Consider the following 21716-nt stretch of genomic DNA (forward strand, 5'->3'; position numbering starts at 1 on the left):
AAATTTTTTGTTCTGCTTGCTAAATAATTTACACTCTTAAGGGAACCCGGTGATCTATCTTAGAAATTTCAAAAACTCGATTTTTGGTTTTTGCAATATTTCGAAAGTATAGTATCTTAAGAATATACTGAGGAATTTTCAGCTTATACCGCCCATTAGCTAGGTAGAGAGCGGATCGCGCGCTCCTGTACCTCAAAGTTTAAACTCATTTATCTCGAAACGACATTTGCGGCCTGGTGCTGTACAAAAAAAAAAATATTCAACCGAATCGTCTAAAATTTTGTTCACAGCAACAATAGCTATCGCCCGTACTAGAATCATATTATTATTTCAATTATTTTGAACTTTTTTTTATTAAAAAACTGAAAAAACCCCGATTTTTGGAGTGTCAAATTCAAAACAGCGCCATTTGGCCAAATATTCTTTTTCTTTCTTTTTTTGTTTTATTCTAGTAGAGGGGCATAGCTACAGTCATACTGACTAATAATTTTTTTGGGTTTTGTGTTTCAGATAAATAGAAAAGCCGAAAAAAACAACACCTTCCAGGTCGAATGGGTTAACTTCAGTGATGTTTTTAAAAGTATTAAAATTTAAAAAAAAATTTTCATTTTTGTATGTAAAAGAAGTTAAATAAAAAGCCTTCTATGTACGAAAAAATTCCTGAAAATACTTTAAATTTTTGAGCTCTAGACCACCGGGACCCCTTAGTTAACATATAAATAACGTAGGTGACATTTAATCGTAATAAGCCTGTTTAATTGCGGCACTTGTTATTAAGAAAGCTGATCCTATTAATAGGAATGTTATTATTTTAAGAGCACTTGGCCTTCCGGAAGAATCTGAAACAAAAAAAAAAAAAATTATATATATATGTAGCTTTGTTCAAAAAGTATTTTATATTAATTCTTATTTATTTTTATAAAACTGTAATTCTTTAAATAATCCTTTAAGAAGTTTCAATGTTAATTTTTTCATGAAATGCTACGATCGTACGTTAGAGAGAGGGGGCGGTCTCGGCAAATATCATGCAATTTTTTTTCTGATTGAAACAAAAAAAAAATTATACTATTTTGGTCCATTATCCAGATTGTACATGCTTAAGATTTAATCTTAAGCGTAATCGTAGTATGATTAAGATCATTCACTAATTCGTTCGAAAGAAAATAATTTCATTCATACTTCGACACCATATTTGTTTTATACCAAATAGCTCAATTTAATCTGAATTTACGGTACAGTGTAGCCCGTCATTTCTAATACGCCTACCGATTCAACCGCTGAATGCCTTTATCAGCACGCCTTATGATCTCTATTGCCCAAGTATACGTGATGATTTAGAGAAAATATGATGCAGTACATGCGGTATTTACTTCGCATCTATCACAAGAGCACAGGCGAGCAGCTCACATTGCACCAGCTAAGCAAGCGCGTATGTACCGCAAAGTGCGACCCTCACGGATTGTCGAAAGACGAGCTAATGAGTTACTGTGCGCGAGCGTCAACGGCTTAGAGTGGATAGATCAGAACGAAATTGAAGGAGCAGATGATTTTACTGAAAGTCATATGGACATGTTGGTCCCAATAGTCTCTCTTGAAACCGCGCATGATTCTCCATGGACTGAATTAGAGTAGATATTCTTTTTTTAATCGCAGTAGTTACGATTTAAGTCTTCTACGAGTATTGTTAAATTTTTATTACACTTATAACTCTCAGCAATATTGATTACTAGTCTTAACTAGTCGTAAATAAAAGACCGAAGCAATTTTTTTTTTCTTTTTACAATAACAATCTAACGCGTTTACATAAGAAACCCACATTTTGAAAAATCTCACGTGAGATTGGGGGATGGGGAGGGGTTTGAATAAAATCTCACGACATCTCATCAGGGGGGGAGGGAGGTACAGAAAATTGAAAAAACACCTCACGTAATTTATGGACGCCCCCTTACAAGAACCTTACAGACTTGTTGCATAGATTTAGTTCAAGTCTTGAAGTACAAAAAGTAGATCAATCTTAAAATTAGGACAATTATAAAATGAGCTAAGGTGAAATACTAGTGATGCGGCGCAGTGAAAAACATACGTAAATATTCAACTATTGGCGAAAGAACTGAAAATATCTGACCGTAACATCCGCCACATACTGAAAAAAGATCTCAAAGTCAAGCCTTACAAGACCCAAAAGGAGCATGATCTCACACTAAAGCAGCAACAAGTCAGACTTGAGAGAGCGAAGAAGTTGCTTCGCTTCACCGAAAGCAGTCACTTTCCGAAAATTGTATTTTTTGGAGAGAAAATTTTTCAATTCGAGCAATTCGTAAGCTCTCCAAACGATAGGACCGACCGTTCATACGAGAATTTGAGTCATCGATTGGCCACCAGGAGGGAGCACCCACCACAGGTAATGGTTTGGGCCGCTGTAACCGCAGCTAGGGCGCTCTCCAATCGTTTTCGTCGAGCCTGGCGTCAAGGTAAATTCGAAATATTATCGGGAAAGTATTCTGGAGGTTGCTTTGAAGCCGTGGGCAGACAAACCCTTCAGTGGCAGACCATGGACGTTTCAACAGGACTCACCACCGACTCACAAAGCTCGAGTGAACCAAGAATGGCTAAAAAACAACGTTCCGAACTTCATAACGTCCACACAATGGCTCTCAAATTCACCAGACGCGAATCCGATGGATTATTCTCTTTGGGCCATTTTGGAGGGCAAGGTCCGAAGTAAAAGATTATCCAGTCTCGAATCGCTGAAAAACGCCACGAGTGGGCCAAAATACCTGCAAGTCAGTCGGGCAGTTTGTGATTTGTTTCTGGACCATCTCAAAGCTATGGCATAGCATTATGTTAGTAATATAAATCAAAGAGAAGTGAATTGTTTGCATACTATTTCTCGAAATATTCGTGCTGTATTTGATGACAAAATATGGTATTTTCATATAATACTATTACTTACTTTTGGTACTGGATACGACACGTATACAAGTCTTCTGTTCTTCATCCGCTTGATAGCCAAACTTGCATTGACAAACCGAATTACGACATTCAACATTTTCCGGTTCCTTTTCAACAAAGCATTGAGTGGACCGAGTACAAGAATCGTCAAGAGCTGTAATCGAAGTAAAAAGTTGGAAAACACTTGACATCCTCAGGGACAAAAACCGTAAACTTTACCCTTCTTTTCCTGACAAACTCCGAGCTTAAAGTGTTGTTCGGATGTGCAAGAACACTTCTTATCGATGCAGGTGGCCAACAGTGGTGTGCATTGCTCTGTTTCAATGCACTCGTCTTCTAGTTCCTCCGCTGCATGCGTTAAAGGGATCGAGTTTTGAAATGACTATAGAAAAATTGCATTTCTTTCGCTTTAACTTACCTTCCTTTAGGCACTCATCCTTAAAATGTACATATCCCTTCTTGCACTGGCAAGTTCTGCCGGTTTCCTCACTTGTCGGTGAGGTGAGATCACAAGCCGAATTGTCTACTCCGCATTCGACATCTTCTGTGCACGTGGCACCGATGCCTAGAAGTAGAAGAGATAGAACAGTTCAACCTCATTGGACTCTCGGATATTTCATTTGAGCTGTATGTGTAAAATGCGCTTACCGGGTACACAGGTATTATTATTCGCTAAGTAGTTTTCCTTGCATGCACATAAATTATTCGTACAGACCGCATTCGTAACCGTACTGCAGACGTCATTCGTTTCACAATACTCGCCCAATCCCCGTTTGTAGACGCACATCTGATTTAGTTCATCGTACTCGGCATATTCCTCGCAGGTGCAACGTCTGGGAATTTGCGTAGGACAATAGGCAGAGCCGAAGGGACTGCATTGGCTATCCGAGGTACACGATAAGGTGTATAGAATTGCTATTACAAATTGGGTGAAATATAAAATAGTGAATTAAATATTTTAAGGTATTATATTTTTAAGGCTTCATATTTGCTTAAGCATTAGTCTAGAATTGTATACCTTAAAATTTCCTAAATGGGAGTATTTTTAATTGAATAGTCTTAGGCTAGAACTCTTCACTACTCATCCTAAACATTTCTACACTTTGCGCACCAGCCGAATGAGAATTTTGGAATCTTGCATAGTTATTTCAGATAATTCGCTTAAAAGGATCAAATCAATCAGCGATTGGTGACAAACACCCATCCGCTACTCAGTCTCGACCTCAGAACAGCTCGAAAGAAATGTGTAAATAGGATGAAGACTCGTTATTCTTCAAAAGGCATATTTCCATCTGGGCAGTTATGTAGGTTAACAAACAGAATAGCCACATTTAGAGAACGGAAAATCCTGACGTCCTGAGTCCTGAGTCAATGTATCCAAAGAAAATGAGAGCCAAAAGCGAATTGGTCTATTTAGTTCGAATGGCATGCGTGTCTTTTTACCTTTTTTGATTTCTGCCCAAGGCCCATTCATTAAAGGTGGCGGCACTAGGCCAACCGCAACGTGTTGCACATAGAAATATAACGACAAAAAGAAGTAGAAAAGAAAAAGTCGAACTATGTTGTACAGTCGACATAAAATTGGAGCTAAACGACGATAGTGCGAATGGAACTGATTTTCGTCATTTCATGAATGAAAACAAGCAAATCAACTGGTTTAACGATACCACCTTTAACACATTGACTGCCAAGGCACTTTCAGCAAATAAGATGCTCTGGGGCCACAGCATTTTTTTTTTTTTAAATCTCATCAGAGACGTCAAAATTGGAATTTAGGGTAGTGCTGGTAATATTTTCTGCTTGGAAACAGGCAGTTTTTAACTAATTAGTATGTCACACACATATGTTCGACGTGGCGACTACCGACTTTTTTTAACTCAGGGCCATGGCGGACATATATGCACGACAAAAACATTGGCTAAACATCAAAATACATCGTCGTCATACAAGCTCTACTTCGTTTTGCAAAAACAAAACAATTGGGAGTATGTTGTTTTTGCAAACAAATACCAAACAACGTTATATGACGACAATGTATTTTGATGTTTGAATCCGTTATTTTTGCAAACAGAAACAAGTCAAAGCTTATTACATGCTCAGTAAACAAGAAGACTTGATCGCGTTATATTGGTTGATAATATTTGTGTTACGGAATGTCGAAAAGAAAATTTGTGTCAGATACTGAGTTAGAAAAAATACTCGCAATTCCAGAAAGTGAAGAAGATGAAGATTATAGCTCTGATGACTCTGTAAAGGATCCTATGTATAATCCTACTGCATACTCTTCGGAAAGTGAAGAAGATGAGGAAGTCATAAATAATGTAGAAGAAGTTCTTGAAAGCCTAGCACTAGAAGAGAATAGGGAAGAAAGCGATGAAGAACAAGAAAATCAGGTGAACCCCAAATTATAAATGCTGTCTGGTCTGAATACGAAGGTACGTCATAAAACATTTACTTTTTCGGGAAAATCAGGCCTACAAGTAGATGTCCCACAAAGTGTCACCCCATTTGACGTTTTTCGTTTGTTTATTGACGATGAAATAATCAACCTCATCGTATTAGAAACACATAGATACTCTGAGCAACAACTGATTGCAAAAGAGTTGAAACGCGAAAGTCGAATGAAAAAATTTACTCCAACTAATAGCGATGAAATGAAAAAGTTCTTGGGACTTGTATTATGGATGGGTCTTGTTCAATGTGGTAGTATTCCATCATACTGGTCTACAAGTGAAATTTATAAGAACCATGTAGCGCCCAAGGTAATCCCGCGGAACCGTTTTGAGTTAATACTAGCAAATATACACTTCGCCAACAATGAAACCATTCCAAAAGGGGATAGGACTGGAAAAGTTCAACCACTTATAGATATGTTGCAAAAAAAATACCAAGAAACTTTATACCCAGCTGAGGATTTTGTAATTGATGAGACTCTGTGCCTTGGGGTCGCTTAGTATTTCGACAGTATATTCCAAACAAAGCCCATAAGTATGGCATAAAATTATTCAAGCTACGTTCTACAGAAGGATATACATGGGTAAGTAAGATTTACTCAGGAAAATCAGAGGTTTACGCAAGAAATCTTGGCCTGGGACGATCAGTTTGCGAAGAACTTTCGTAGGACTTACTAAATCAAGGTAGAACACTGTTGACAATTTCTATACAAGCTATGAGTTGGCACTTTCCTTTTTACGACAAAATACACACGTTGTGGGTACACCAAGAGCGAACAAAAAATATATGCCCAAAGAAATGTTTGATGGCAAATTGGAAAAAAGTCAGGTAATTCATAGAGAAGAGCAAAATGGAATTGTGGTACTGAAATGGCGCGATGCTCGTGATGTACGGATTCTGTCAACAAAACACAGTCCAATAATGGTAGAAGAAGCTCAAGATAATGGCGAACAAGCATTAGCTTCTGCCATACTTGCTTACAACAAAGGAAAAGCAGGTATAGATTTATCAGACCCGAACTGTTCTTATGCTACTACTTTGAAGAAGGGCGTGAAGTGGTACCGCAAACTGGGTATAGAATATCTGCTTGGACTATCAGTAGTAAATGCTTTTGTAGTGTACAAGAAAGCTACGAACAAAAATAATGCACAAATACGATGGTTTAGAGAACAAATTACTTCATCACTTCTAAATTTGCAGAAGCCAGAAAAACATATGAAGCCAAAATCAGGCAATATTCATATTTTAAAAATAAAACTATGTGCAAGTCATACAAAATTACGTCGAACATGTACTTTATGTTATTCCAGAATAAAACAAATGGAAGGAAGGGAGATCGCCAGAAAGAAGGCTAAAAGAGTATACACGTATTGCCCGGATTGTCCCCAAGAGCCATTCATGTGTTTAGAATGTTTTGGGAATCACCACAAACAAGTTTAATTTGTTCATTTGTATAACTACTTTGTAAAAATAATATGTAAAAAATTGTTCGTTACTGCAATAAAATGAATTTAATTTTTTTTTTCAAAACCAATTTTTTCCAATTGTTTTTTGAGCTGCGCCGAAGCCACTATAACAGAAATTTGATGGGAAGCCATATATTTTATTATTGCAATAAAATCATATTTATCGTCAATCGTTGCTGTGTGACATGGCGAGAGAGAATAATAGTCGTGTCGGACATATGTGTCCGACGTGGCGTAAACCGCATAGTACAGTGTCACACATATATGGCCGACGTGGCAGTGAATGTGTTAATAGATTCACCTTGATTTTGCCCTATAGCTAAAGAAAAAAACAAATGAGGTGAATAAAAGTTATATGTAGCACATGTGCTGAAAAGGTCCGGGCCTAACACCTAGATGGCACTCGTTTTATTGTATGCACCTCTTTTTCAGTTAGTGCTAACTTTAAAAACACAGATGTTAGAGTTTCATGATATTCTTTTCATTAGTTCGTGAGTTGTTGTGCTAAAAGTGACGCTATTTTTGTTATTTTCAAAACAATGGATCAAAAAGAATTTCATGTTTTAATTTTACACTTCTTTTTGACAGAAAAAAATATCGTTCAAGCGAACCAATGACTTGAAAAGTGTTATGGGCGCTCCGCTTCATCAGAAACAACAAAAAATCGAAGGTTTGCTGAGCTCAAACATGGTCGTAGAGACACCGATGATGTACAACGCAGTGGCGGCCCAAATGAGGGGGAAATACCAGAAAACATCAGAAGAATCCACAAAATCGTTTTGAATGATCAAAAGTGAAGTTCCGTGAGTTAACTGGCATCGTAAAGATATCAAAAGAACGTCTGGGCTTTATATTGCATGAGCATTTGACTATGAGAAAGCTTTGTTCAAAGTAGCTGCCGCGTATGCTCACTGTTTTGTTTCATCAAAACAACGCACCGTGTCACAAGTCAATCAAAACAATGGCAAAACTGCCTGAATTGAACTTCGAATTGCTTTCACATCCACCGCATTCGCCAGATTTGGCTTCCAGCAACTATTGGTTGTTCGTAGACCGAAAAAATGCTCGGCGGTAAGACATTTCACTCAAATGAAGAGGTTATCGCTGAAATTGAGGCCTACGAGTATTTTGAGGCAAAAGATAAATACCACACAAGTGGTATTGAAATGTTAGAGCGTCGCTGGAGTAATTGCGTTGATCTTGGTCGAAATTACGTTGATAAATAAAATTATTTTTGAACAAAAAAAACGTATTTTTTTTTTAGGCCCGGGACTTTTCAGCCCATGTGTTATATGTACATCTAGTTATAATTTTACTTTCTTTGACTTTCTTCAAGCGAGTCAGATGTAAAGGGTGTTTTTTTTAGAGGTTAGGTTTTCAAGATGAAATAAAACGTATATAATTTAATGTTATGGCCAAGAATTTAGATTTATTATAAAGATAAGGGTTTGCCATTATGTTTTAAAAATGATTTCGGGCAAGTGGCCGCCGCGGCTGGCTCGAATAAATTCCAGCCGAGAGGCCCAATTTTCGACCACTTTTTGCAGCAATTGGGGCCGTATGTCAGCAATAACGCGCCGAATATTCTCTTCCAAGACGTCAATCCTCTCGGGCTTATCTGCGTAGACAAGCGACTTCACATAGCCCCACAAGAAATAGTCCAGCGGTGTTATATTGCACGATCTTGGAAGCCACGCCACAGGTCCACGGCGCGAGATAATGCGCTCACCAAAAGTTTCCTTCAATAAATCGATTGTTGCGTTGGCTGTATGGCATGTAGCGCCGTCTTGTTGGAACCAAAGGTCGTCCACATCAACATCGTCCAATTCAGGCACGAAAAAGTCATTAATCATGGCTCTATAGCGCTCTCCATTGACTGTAACATTATGGCCGGCTTCACTTTTAAAGAAATATGGACCAATGATTCCCTCTGCCCATAGAGCACACCAAACAGTGACTTTTTGAGGATGTAACGGCGTCTCAGCAATGGCTTGTGGATTATGTTCACACCAAATGCGACAATTTTGCTTATTGACATACCCATTCAACCAAAAGTGAGCTTCATCGCTGAACAAAATTTTCTTGTGAAAATCGGGATCGGTGGCCATCTCGTTTTGGGCCCAAATTTGCACGATTTGCAAACGTTGTTCAGGTGTAAGTCTATTCATTATGAAATGGCAAACCAAACTGAGCATAAATCAACTGACAGCTGTCAAAAAGACCATCTACGAAGAAAGTAGTGCCAACTTGAAAACCTAACCTCTAAAAAAAACACCCTTTATTAAAGGAGCGGAGTAAGAGTTTAAATATTCCGGTTTCAAAAGAAGAAGTCTGACGTAATTATTTACCGGAAATGGAATTATATGGTTAACTTCAATCACAAAAAATGAACAAGAAATCTGTAATGTGAATAGTTGGGCGTGAATATTAGGTTATTTCGCATATGGCACGGCGAGAGAAAAACTTTATCTTAATTAGAGAAAAAAATCTTTGTCTGCAAGAGAATAAAATTTGATTACCTACATTTTTAGGATATTTTTAATATCCAAAGTTTTTATAAAATTTTGTTTTCTATCAATTTTTAAAGAAAAATCAGTTGATAACAGTTTGGCACCTGATTTATTCTTACCACAAAAGTGTGTGCTGTTTCGGGCAGGAAGAAGAAGATATTTATGATTAAATATATTCAAATTTTGGCCATTAACAATTCTCTTAGTACGTTCGGTGCTATTTTAGAATCCCGTAAGCTTCCGCATTTAGCTATGAAATCAGCCTGCTATGTCTAGAATCCCTCTATTACTAAGCAGAGTTTGAAAATTTACTTGTTTTAAATGTCTAGCCTAAAATGAATGCTTGTACAACGAATACCAATAGAAGTCTCCTAGGTAGGTAGGTAGAAGTGGCAGTCGATCTTTAATCCAACTCACCGTTGCCGATCCATTGTGATACCATAGCATCAGTTTACCTGCTCAGGTGATTGGAAAAATGGTTTTTGAATACATTTTTCTCATTTACAAAAACTGATTAACGCAGATCCAAAAAAAATTGGCTGAAGTAAATTTTTAGTTTAGTAGAAACGGAGGCTTGCACTGGTAAATATTACGGCAACTACAAAAGGCTTTGGCCTAGCATAGAGAATGTCGTAAAATACTGCCTCCATAATCAACACTAAACTTTCAATAAAAAGCACTTAATAATAAAGCCTACCATCTCATTAAGAATATCATATTAAGCTCTCAAACTATTTGCTTATGAACTAAAGGGTAACCAGATAGTAATAACAGTTGTTTTCAAATGTAATATTTCAGCGGCCATCAAAGTCACCAATGACATCTGCTGTCAAAGTATTCAGTCAGGTGTGGAAGTTATTGCAAAGAAATATCGAACTTGCGGCTAGTTGCAAATGCGAAATACGTAAATGCGATGCAAAATAATCTTCTCAGGCGAGCCCAATCTGCAATTCACAATTTTCGACCAAGCATTAAGGCGTGTCTAGATCGTGAGATCTTACTTCTTTGGTAAATGAAATGGTAGGTAGGTGAAATGGTTGAAGTAGCAGTCTGAGACTCCCCAAGTAGCACTAAAGCGCCGTTTTGAAGCCATTATGAGACCTCCAACAGGCAGATATCTACAAAGTCAGCCAGGGTAATGGAAAAGAGGTAATGAAAAAGTTTGATGGAATTTAGGTTAGCGCACTGCCACAGGCTGTCGAAGAAAGGAACATCCAATGACCTTAATCGTCTAGCTGCCAAACCCGAGCATTTACAGAGAAAGTGCTCAACAGTTTTACTCTCTGAAAGGGCCCCACAGCTTCTGCAATGGAGTTAAATGGTGAACCCAGCTTTTCCGCATGTGCACCGCTCGTCCAATGAGCGATAAACACAGCTACGAGTTTGGAAATTGAATGGCGTGAAGTCCCCAGGACTTTCTGAGTCCTTCATCTATTGTACTGGGGCCAGCGGGTTTTCCAAATAGCACATGAGGAAATAGAGCTCCATATTTTATCCGCTTTCCTGAGAAATAAATTGTGCTCTTTCGCAAGGAGGACGTTACCGTCAATAGTCCTCGGCATACAGCAAAGTTAACTGAATTTCTGTGGCCAGAGCGCGACAACATCGAGATGCTCGAGCTGGGGTTTCAACAGTGTGGCGGTACATAGGATATAGGCGACGCAACACTTTGAAGTTATCACGAAGAATTCTGGCGATTGGGTCTGACAACGAACGCTGATCAATTGATCGATGCGATCATGCGACGGTTATTTTCTATGGTCGATAAAAAGTTCCTCGTGTACACTAACAAGTTATGCTGTTGTTTTGTGTGGGGTATGGCAACCAGTCCAGAGCTGTATAGAAACTCAACTGAGTAGTAGTCTTGGCTACGAAGTCTGACCGGAGGCTTAAATCTGATGTCACGTGGAACACGAACCCTCGAAACTCGTGAGGACGAACACTCGGGCAATATCGAGGTGGTTATGGTTTAATACCCCAATACGGGTAGAGCTTTGCTTGCTCAACGTGGAGTTGCATTGCAGCCGGGTGCAGGTCCCATAATACGGCAGAAGTATAAATAGGCCTCAAACCCCACCATGTTGGCTTGTGTGTCCATTCCACACTACTAATTGGAACCGTAAATGCTTTTAGCGTTTTAGCGCTAACAACCCAATCACTTTGATTGAGCTCGAGCCCAAAATTCGAGACTATTTTGATGGAATAACGCCGCACACAAGCAATTTGATATCACAAACCGTTGTTGCTGTATTTAAATCTTTCCTATCATTCTCATCTTGTCACCCTTTACAAGACTTACGTTTTCGGCAAGAGCGTAGATTGCTTTCGTAGAAGTAATTAGTTTGGCAAATACATTTCTTGGTTGACGTATCGAATGTGTGTTCACATTCGTTGGCACTCTCCGCTATCTCGCCCAGCTCTGTAAAATGGTGAACAAATATATGATATATACATTTTTGACTACTAAAAATGCAAACTTACCCGCAAAACATTTCCCATTGCTTGGATAGTAGCCAGTGCGGCAGAAACAAATATTACGTGAGCAAATCGAATGCGGAAGTCCGGCACACACTTTTCCATTCTCTGTGCAAGAGCTGCCGTCTGTTTGGGCGAAAATATACATATTTAAACACTTGTGTGATAATAAATGCTATTTAGATATGAATTTTTCAAATTTCTCATCGCTTACATATTACACAATACTGTTCATGGTATTTATTTACGTACATTGCTTATCCTCCGTATCATCATCCGTGTTCGATAGAGTCGAGAAACTCTTATCCTCGTAGTCGTAGCGGAATGCGGGTTGACGGCGCCTATAGCGTGAGAAACGTCGACTGCTGCTGCTCGATGTGGTGCCAGTGCCAACATTTTTCACTAACGGTGTCGCCAATGGCTTCAATTCAAAAGCATCGATGCTAGTTTGTACGGCGATTTCACGTGATTTCCGCTTTTGTTCGCTTTCACCTCCCTCTTCGTGTTCCGCTTCGTTTTCTGTATCGTCCGTTAAATCACTACGTCCATTCACCAGTGCTAATGTATCTTTGCTCGTGCTATTGGTTGACGTGGATTTTGAGAGTTGAGATGTACCATCTGATGACGGTGATTTCTCATTGCCAACATCCGTTTTCGTATGGGTGTTTGTGCTCGTCGTGCCTGCGTTTGTGTTTGCACCGGTAGATGTGGGTGTATATGTGCGGGCATTTAAAACCGTTTTTGATGATCCTGAGTCGCTTTGTGATGCCTCTGCGCAGATCAAATTATTACATTGCACATTCGTTCCTAAATCTTCACAGTCCGTATGCACGACACAGGCATCGCCAATTTCTACAAACAATGCAAACAGTGATTAGGCTTATGGATTATTTCATATACGAATACGAGTATGCTATAATTACTCATTGATTTACGACGACATATATTTCCAGTTCTGTGATAATAACCGTCAGCGCATTTGCAAACATTGTCGCTGCAGATAACCGATTCACGATCGTAACTAAATAAGCAATCGATATCCTGCAATTGCAAAAAAACGATCAAAACTTTCGTTCTTCTTCTTTATCCTTCTCTTTGCTCTACTCACCGTTTCACAGGAGCTATTCAAACCATTCAATAGTCTACATCGTCCACCAACATATGTGTATCCATCGGCGCAATCGCAGACCCCCGACTTACAACTGGCTCCCGATGGCATAAGATTGCATTGAACTGTGTCCTCGCATTGGTCACCAATCAGTGACGTCTTCAGACATTCTGTCAAGTTGCTGGCAAGTACATAATCAAAACTGTCACATTCACAATTTGCCGTCTCTGTGTTGCATGTTGATTTTACAGCCGTGCAATCAGAGCTCGACGAGCATGGCCAGATGGCTGCGTCAGTTACTGTTTCAAAAGACAGAGAAGATAGTAAACATCAATAATTTTGTCGCTTTAAAAAATATTTACATTTACATACATATATATATACATCCTGTAGAAAAATTATGGGTCCGAGAGCCGGTAGGTAATTCGATGAAAATTTCCTTTATGAAACTTGTGTACTGACAACTCGAGTACTACGAGTATTCAAATAATTTTAATAACATATTGAGCAAACTTTGGAGTGTGGAAAAGAAAATTAGTTAAGCATGTGCCACAAAATTAGAAGGCCGCTCAAGTATTTGTTCATTACACTTGGCCTAGGTGTAAATTAAAATTTACCCTTTTCAGTTTAATCATTTATTTTCGCTCATTTAGCTTTAATTAATTAAAAAATTTGCTTATTTGTAACTAAAACAAAGTTATTTGTCAAGATGGAGTCCAACTGTCCCATTCCACGCTGATGGCGGCTATTAGTTTCTCCTCGACGTTATTACTCAGATGTTGACGATTTCCTGCATATTTTCACAAATTCGGCGCACAAGGATTTCTCAGATGTAGTTGTTGTTGTAATAGCATGAAACCACAAATATTTTGGTTATGCTGCTGGAGTGACAGACAGACCTTGGTCGGGTATACAAGGTGGCGCAAAATTAATCACCATAAAAACGACCTGATACCCATAGTTTCATTTAGAAGGAAATTTGATGTCAGATTTCCATTGCGTGAGCAATAGAGCAATCCAGAATGCATTCATTGAGGTTTGACGGATATTTTTTTTACCGATGGGTCAAGGAATGAAATAGGGTCTTGAGGCGGATGGTACTTAAACGATGGTAATAAGTATCACTATGCTATAAGGGAAACGGCAACTGTTATCCAAACGAACATTTTTGCCATCCTGAAAGTAGCTGAATGGATAATAAAGAGGAGATGGAGCGGGAAACAGATTGGAGTTTTCACTGAAAGTCAGGCTGCACTGAGGCCCCTGGAGAGCGCGAAGCAAACCTCAAATATTGTTCAAGAATGTGAATACTCAGTGCTGTCTTGCGACAGAATTAAGCTTCTACTTATATGGGTTCCAGAACACTCCGGTGTTCAATTATGATGAATCAATCGATGAATTGGCCAACCGTGGACCAACGGTTCCCCCACTTGGGCCAGAGCCAATAATGGGAATCAGTTCCACAGGAATCATGAACTGGATCAGCGATTATGTATGCAATTTATATAAAGACAGAAATCTGTCGAACTCTCTTCTAAAACTTGACAGAAAACACGTTTGGTTGATGGTCGGTATTAATACAGGACACAACCCATGGGGTCAGCATAAGAATTATTGATTTGCTTGTTGCTTAGAGGAGGTGGATAGCACTGAGCATTTTCGCGTTGACTGTCCGGCCTTTGCTAGAGCAAGGCTACAATCTTTGGGTTTCGACGTCATGAGAAGGAGTGAAATTCGTTCTCTCAAACTGGAAGATATTTACAGATTTGTCAAAGATACTTTTCTCCTTGACTATCTACCCTCTTTTCATAGCTTTAAATAGAATGGGCTGTTTAGCTTGAGTATTTTAGGAGCCACCAAACCTCTTGGTGCTCCTTGGCTCAACCTATTTAAATTTCAATTTCATTCACTCTATCGTCGATCGTCAATCATATTTCACACTTGTGAACTAGATAAGCGCTACTTTGGACTAAGTAGGCAATTGAGTAGCAAAGTCCACTCTCGACGAACGATACCAACACTCTACAAGGCTCTCATCATCTCCGCCCTAATATGTAGCGCAGAAGCGTGGACGATGACAATATCCGATGAGGCGCCACTTGGAGTGTTTGAGAGAAAGATTCTGCGGAAGATTTTTGGACCTTTGCACTTTGGAGACGGGAGTATCGCAGGCGACATAGACATACCGCAGCTAATAAAGATCCTGCGCTTCGTTGTCTGGGTCATGTCATCCGAATGGATATAAGCGGTCCGGCTCTGAAAGTATTCGATGGGGTACCAGCTGGTGGTTGTAGAGGAAGAGAAAGGCCTCCTCTGTGTTGGAAAGATCAGGTGGAGAAGAACTTGGCATCACTTGGTATATCCAACTGGCTTCGATTAGCATGAGAACGAATGACTGGCGCACTTTGTTAAACTCGTCCAAATTCGCGTAAGCAGTTATCGCGCCAAGAGCGAGAAGAACTAGACAGTTGCAGTATACAAGTAATGGAGCTCGTAAAAGACGAAATAAACCGTTCCATCGCTCCAAATCATCTTTTTTTATTTAGCAAAAAAGTGATTAAAAATTGAAAATGGATGATTGATTTTTGCGCCACATTGTAAATGTAGGTCGTTCCGGTAACGTAGAACCGACTGTTGTGAAAAAAAGGATTCCACAGATATTTTACATCGGTTATCAGAAGAACATGACGGCCTATCGAGTAACTGATTATCTATTTAATTTGTTCATCACGTAGGCCAGAAGAAGAATAATACTGCATTAGAGATGTCTGTAGTCGCTGCTTTCATTTATTTTCAACAAAACTGGGGATGCAATGTTTTTGTGGGACAAATCACCCATGGCATCCATACCAGGGCATTTCCAATGCCGACATTTTCTTTTGAAAAATTGGGCGTTTCTTTTAAAATGGCATTCCATTACAAATTTAAGGCAATCAGAGTTAAAAACAATCAGAAAAAAATACCTTTTTATTCTTACTCGTATTTACTTATTTTTGAAAAAAAATGGGGGAATCGCTTAACAAGGCCCAATTGGTTGCAGAGTGATATACAAGTACAAGCTCGTTCTATGTATTGAGAAAAAAAATCTTTTATTTTCTCGGTAGATGGCTGTAGTGATCCATATCTCGAAAAGTATCGATCAAACATTTAAAGTTTACGTTCGTTGTAAAGGTGACGTTTCTAACTAAAAAAAACTGTTTTGCTTTGTTTTGTTTGTTCCATTCAGTTTTGTGTTACAGGGTGTTAATAATTTTACAGTTATCCTTTGATAACTGAAATTTTGCGTGGTGTTTACGGAACGGTTACTGTGATAGCTAATTATAAGCACTTTTGGTTTCGTCGTTAAAGAAAATGTCGATAAGGTCGAAAGTGTGGATAAAATCGTAGAGATAATCGAAGTTGACCGCCATGTTAGCATCGCCCAGGCGCTAAAGATCAACCTTAAAACAGTTTTAAGCCAATATTTTTTCCATAAATCGAATGTACAAAACGAATTCTGTCAACGTTTTTTCATTAGTCATTTTTTAATTAAATTATTATTTATATTATATTTTTATTTATTATAATTGTTTTTATGGAATACAAAATAACCCAGAATTGTAGCAAAATTGTTCAAAGTGCACACGAAAATTAGACGACTTATAATATTGGAGCATGCATTTAACTATTTCTCTGATCCACTCTCCAAAGTTTCACCGTTATGTCAACAAAATTTTTTGGATAGTACTAGGGCGACTAATACTCAAGTTTGATAAAGCAAATTTTCATCGAAATACGTAGGAGTCAATATTCCATGTTTTCCGAGACTCCAACCGCAAACCTTTTTTCATTTAGCATAACACCGATAACCGATGTTAATCAATTTGTTATAATTTTATATTATACAAGGTGGCGCAAAAGTAACCTTGCGATGTTTTTTTGGCTGTAATTTAAAAAAAAAATGAAAAACTTTGATTCTTCTTGTGGATTATTTTTATTTGGTCTTTTAATTTTTTTTACATCAAGTCGAGAATATGATGTCATGTAAATGGCCGCCGCCACAGTTGATTGCCATTTGAGCCCTTTTTATGGCATTTTCCATCACTTTGGCCAAAACTTCCGGCGATAGGTCCTCACATTTTTGACGGATATTGTCTTTAAGAGCTGCAAGAGTCTGAGGCTTGTTGGCATAAACCCGCGACTTCAAAAAGCCCCACAAAAAGAAGTCTGGAGCGGTCAAATCAGGCGATCTTGCTGACCAGTGCAAATCGTCAAAACGGGAGATTAGGCGCCCGGGAAATGCATCCTTCAGCATATCGGTTGTGACACGTGCAGTGTGTGCCGTTGCACCGTCCTGTTGGAACCACATATTTTCCAATCCTAATTCATCAAGTTGCGGCAAAAAGAACTCGTTGATCATTGCTCTGTAGCGCTCACCATTCACAGTAACCGTTTGGCCCGCGACGTCTTCGAAGAAAAAAGGTCCTATGACTCCTCCAGCGAAAACGGCACACCATACAGTGACTTTGAGCGGGTGTAATGGCTCTTCGTGGGTTACACGTGGATTTTCAGTGCCCCAGAAGCGTAAATTTTGCTTATTTACGTACCCGCTAAGATGGAAATGGGCCTCATCACTCATGATTATTTTTGATGAAAAATCATCTTCCTCTTGGTGGTGATTAAGGATGGCTTGAGCGTATGTTAGACGCGATTGGCGGTCAGCAGCTAACAGCTGATGCACCGTCTGGACTTTGTACGGAAACATCTTCAAATCTTGTACCAAAATTCGCTGTAAAGACCGTCGACTGATACCCATTTGCGTAGCACGTCGTCTGGTCGATGTCGACGGCGCTTCCATGACATCCTTGGCTACAGCAGCAATATTCTCTGGAGAACGGCTATTCCGGGGTCTGCCACGCCTGGCAGCATCTCGTGTTGTGCCAGTCTCTTCGAGGCGAGCGCCTAAACGTCGCAGTGTTTCACCAGTAGGCGTTGGACGGCGAGGAAATCTGCGACGAAATTCACGTTGTGCCAAAGTCTCCGACCGATTATTGGTCAAATAAATAGTCAGCAATATTCCGCGTTCTGGAGCAGTGTGGCGTAACATTGTTTATTAACGTGTATTTCGCATGTGTTTGCTACACAAATGTCAAAACAGAACTGACATTAGGGGCCAATCGCAAAATTTATAGCATTTTCTTATAGGAGGATTACTTTAGCGCCACCTGTTATATATATATTCATTTTTATTATTCTCAGGACCCAACTTAAGAACAGAATAAACAAATTTTTCTCTCTCTGACTACGAATTTGATTTTCTCTTGCTATCTTGTTCTAGACGGTATACAATTTCTGGAATATTTTTTGTGCTGCATCTGCGTATACTACAGGGCTCGACACTCGAAGTGTAATTAACACTCCCGCAACTGATGCACGGGCATCAAATATCTGTTAGTTGGCTAAATGATAGTCCAGAGTATTGTGTACAAGCGCGTGGAAGCACTTTGCCGAGAGTAAACGCGAAAAAAGAAAATCAGTAATGGATCTCAAACGTAATTATATTTGGCTGGAAAATCACAACCAGCGATTGTTCGTCAGCTCGAGCACCTTAAAGTAAATAAAGTTTTTATTTATCGCAATATTAATCGTTACAACGCTACTGGTAGTATCGTGAAACGCCATGGAGGTGGTCATCAAAAGACTGCAACGTCACGTGAAATGGTTCAAAAAGTGAAGAAGCGACTTCAGCGAAGTCCCCGACGAAGTGCCAACCAAATGGCGAAAAAACTGAAAATATCTGACCGTAGCATCCGCCACATACTGAAAAATGATAACAGAGTCAAGCCTTACAAGATCCAAAAGGCGCATGATCTCACACCAAAGCAGCAACAAGTCAGACTTGAAAGAGCGAAGGAGTTGCTTCACCTGGCCGAGAAAAAGTAATTTTCCAAACTAAATTTATGGCCTTTTTAATTGGTTACACTTCGAGTGCCGGACCTTGTATATATAGAAGGATCTATTGTAGATGTCAACAGGTCAATAGAAAGGAAACTCTTCTACGCTTCCTGTGAAACAACCCCCTGTGGGATTTGGCATAGGGGGCATCAGTAAATTTCAGCTGAAAATGTGATCACATTTCGCTGGGTTTAGGTTATTATTATCCACGATAAGTGCAATAACGGGGTACCTCCAAAAGTTCATTAACACCTGAGAAGTCTCTGCAATTCACCAATAAACAACAACTGAACCACACAGAAACTTTAATATCACGTAGACATTTTTTTTAGGATATTAACAAAAACACCCAATTCAGTCAAGTACTCGAACTTTAGGTGTATTAAATGAAGTATTTTGGTACAATAAGTTCTCGACTCAAGACCTAAATATATTTTTAATGGAATGGCATTGCGCCATATTAATGGTTTAATAATACCCGTAACGCCAATGTAAAAATCAATAGGTCAAAAGCTATGTGTGATGTATCAAGCACGTGTAGGCATATACATATGTGTACATGAGTACATATTCGTACATACTAGCGAAGTCAATATAGCTCGCAATCGTTGCTCTCGAAATTTCGGGATTCCCAGAATTTACTTTGGTACAAAATCTCAAATTCAATAGAAATTAAATAAGCAAAAATAACACAGTCCTGCGACGGTGAGTTTCTAGAATGGCTGTACTTGTTTCTTGTAGTTTTTTATGCGCTGAAAACGAATCTGACCTTCAAAATGCTCCATCACGTCAGGATTTTTGGTAAATGAAGCCTAAAACGTCAAAAAATGGCCATTTTAGCCATTTTTGATAATTTTTTTTGGGATTGAAAATTTCAGTTACGTATACGTTGGGTATAACGTCTATTGGCGTAACTGAAACTGTTAATTTCAAAATGTCATAACTTTTTTTTAAAAAATCGTACAAAAATTTAAAAAAATGGGTTTTAAAGCTAAAGAGTGGTACTATGCGACCTTTTCATCGAAAATTGAAAAAGAAATTTTCTATCCCAAAAAAAATTATCAAAAATGGCTAAAATGGCCATTTTTTGACCTTTTAGGCTTCATTTACCAAAAATCCTGACGTGATGGAGCATTTTGAAGGCCAGATTCGTTTTCAGCGCATAAAAAACTACAAGAAACAAGTACAGCCATTCTAGAAACTGAAAAAAGTTAAATTTCGCAGACCTGTGTAATATTTGCACATTCAAAAAATTTGGTTTTTAAGTTTCTTAAACTTCCCTTTTGACTGAAAACGCTAATAAAAGCAATAAAATATAAATAATTGGCGCTGCTACCCTTTTTGGGTGTTTTGCCGAGCACCTCCTCGTATTTGTGGTGAGCGTCTTGATGTTGTTCCACAAATGGAGGAACTTACAGTTTTAAGCCGACTCCGAACGGTAAATAATTTTTTATGAGGAGCTTTTTCATAACAGAAATACACTCTGAGATTTGCCATTGCCTGCCGAAGGTCGACCGAAAAAAAAATTTGTTGTTGTTGTTGTAGCAGCATAAACATTCCTCGTGCATATACGAGGAATGCTGCTGAAGTGACAGTCCTTGGCCGGATATAAATCCGGGTCGTTCCGGTTACGTAGAACCGACTGTCGTGGGAACAATAAAATTTGTTCTATCATTTTGGTATTTCATGTACGTAGATTCGAGCCTAAGCACTAACACGAGTGTCAATATTCGGAAATTTACATTACATTTACGGAGAAGTACATTACATTTAAACTATTTTGGTAAGAATAACAAATTCATTAAAAATTAGTCTTCTAAACCGTCGAGTGTTTCATATCGCTCTTAGCTAGAAAAACGTTTGAAGTTTTTAATTTACTATGCAACCTTAAATAAAAATAAAGACACATTTTATCCACTTCGATACCTGCTGTTAAGAAAAGGTCTTTCAAAAGTGACGTCAATATTTCCGTAATGAATAATTGCTAGACGGTTCTTTTTTTTGTCATCTGTGACATTTGTCAAGTAGACAGAGATACAGTTTTACACCATTGAACAACGCATTCAAGCTTATTATGAAAATGGTCGATCTTTAAGAACGACATCGGAAAATTCTTGATTTTTTTTATTGGAAATAATCGTACGAATGAGTTGACAATTCAAAGGTTGGTGAAAAACTTACAGGAAACTGGTTCTGTTGAGGATACGAAAAAAACTCCCAGACCAAAAACCGGACGTTCTGTTTAGAATGTTTCTGCTGTAGTGCAAAGTGTTGCTGAACAACCTTCAACATCAATATCTCGACGTTCTCTACAATTAGGCATTCATGAATCGACTTTTTGGCGAATTTTATCTGAAGACGTGCTGATGGTGGGCATTTAAGTGATGTCATTTTTCACATGCAATTGTTAAGAGCCGTATTTTGAATACAAGTAGTGAAACCTGAAAGAATCTGAACTTGTACATGTTTTATTTTTGCGCGTCTTTTGAAAGACCCTTTCCATATGTTATTGCCATGACTTTTTTGCACAGCAAGGGGAGGACCTGACATCCATTTCTGTAGCCTTTCGAATTAGCAATGCTGCAAATTTGTACTGGTTCTTAGCACGGCAAATCACGGCTTGCAGGAAAAGTAATGAGCCGGGTACAAAAGAAACCCTGGATCATCCCCTATGCTGTTGTCTGGCTTTCTTAAAAACTGGACTATGCTACCAGGGTACTCTCAGTTTTGAAAGACTAGAACTTATCCCTGAACTGGCACTTGAGCGACTCCTAAAATTCGCGAACAGTACACGCATCTTGAGTGATTCATATTTTC

The 21716-nt window shown here is 38.7% G+C and overlaps 1 protein-coding gene across 2 annotated transcripts in view; it reads right to left on the bottom strand.

Annotated features, from left to right (window-relative positions):
• Window positions 1-393: 393 nt before the first annotated feature.
• Window positions 394-21716, bottom strand: part of LOC129236353 (prion-like-(Q/N-rich) domain-bearing protein 25) — a 60333-nt gene continuing 39010 nt past the window's right edge. For both annotated transcript variants that reach the window (XM_054870695.1, XM_054870694.1), the window contains exons 2-11: window positions 12966-13264; window positions 12781-12898; window positions 12110-12709; window positions 11864-11983; window positions 11682-11801; window positions 3601-3867; window positions 3371-3517; window positions 3172-3300; window positions 2954-3106; window positions 394-839 (exon numbers count right to left, since the gene is read on the bottom strand). In XM_054870695.1, the coding sequence (XP_054726670.1) occupies window positions 736-839; window positions 2954-3106; window positions 3172-3300; window positions 3371-3517; window positions 3601-3867; window positions 11682-11801; window positions 11864-11983; window positions 12110-12709; window positions 12781-12898; window positions 12966-13076 (1869 nt within the window). In that variant the 5' untranslated portion in view covers window positions 13077-13264 and the 3' untranslated portion in view covers window positions 394-735. The remainder of the gene's footprint in view (window positions 840-2953; window positions 3107-3171; window positions 3301-3370; window positions 3518-3600; window positions 3868-11681; window positions 11802-11863; window positions 11984-12109; window positions 12710-12780; window positions 12899-12965; window positions 13265-21716) is intronic.

The sequence above is a fragment of the Anastrepha obliqua genome, chromosome 1 (assembly GCF_027943255.1).
Source record: "Anastrepha obliqua isolate idAnaObli1 chromosome 1, idAnaObli1_1.0, whole genome shotgun sequence".
NCBI lineage: Eukaryota > Metazoa > Arthropoda > Insecta > Diptera > Tephritidae > Anastrepha > Anastrepha obliqua.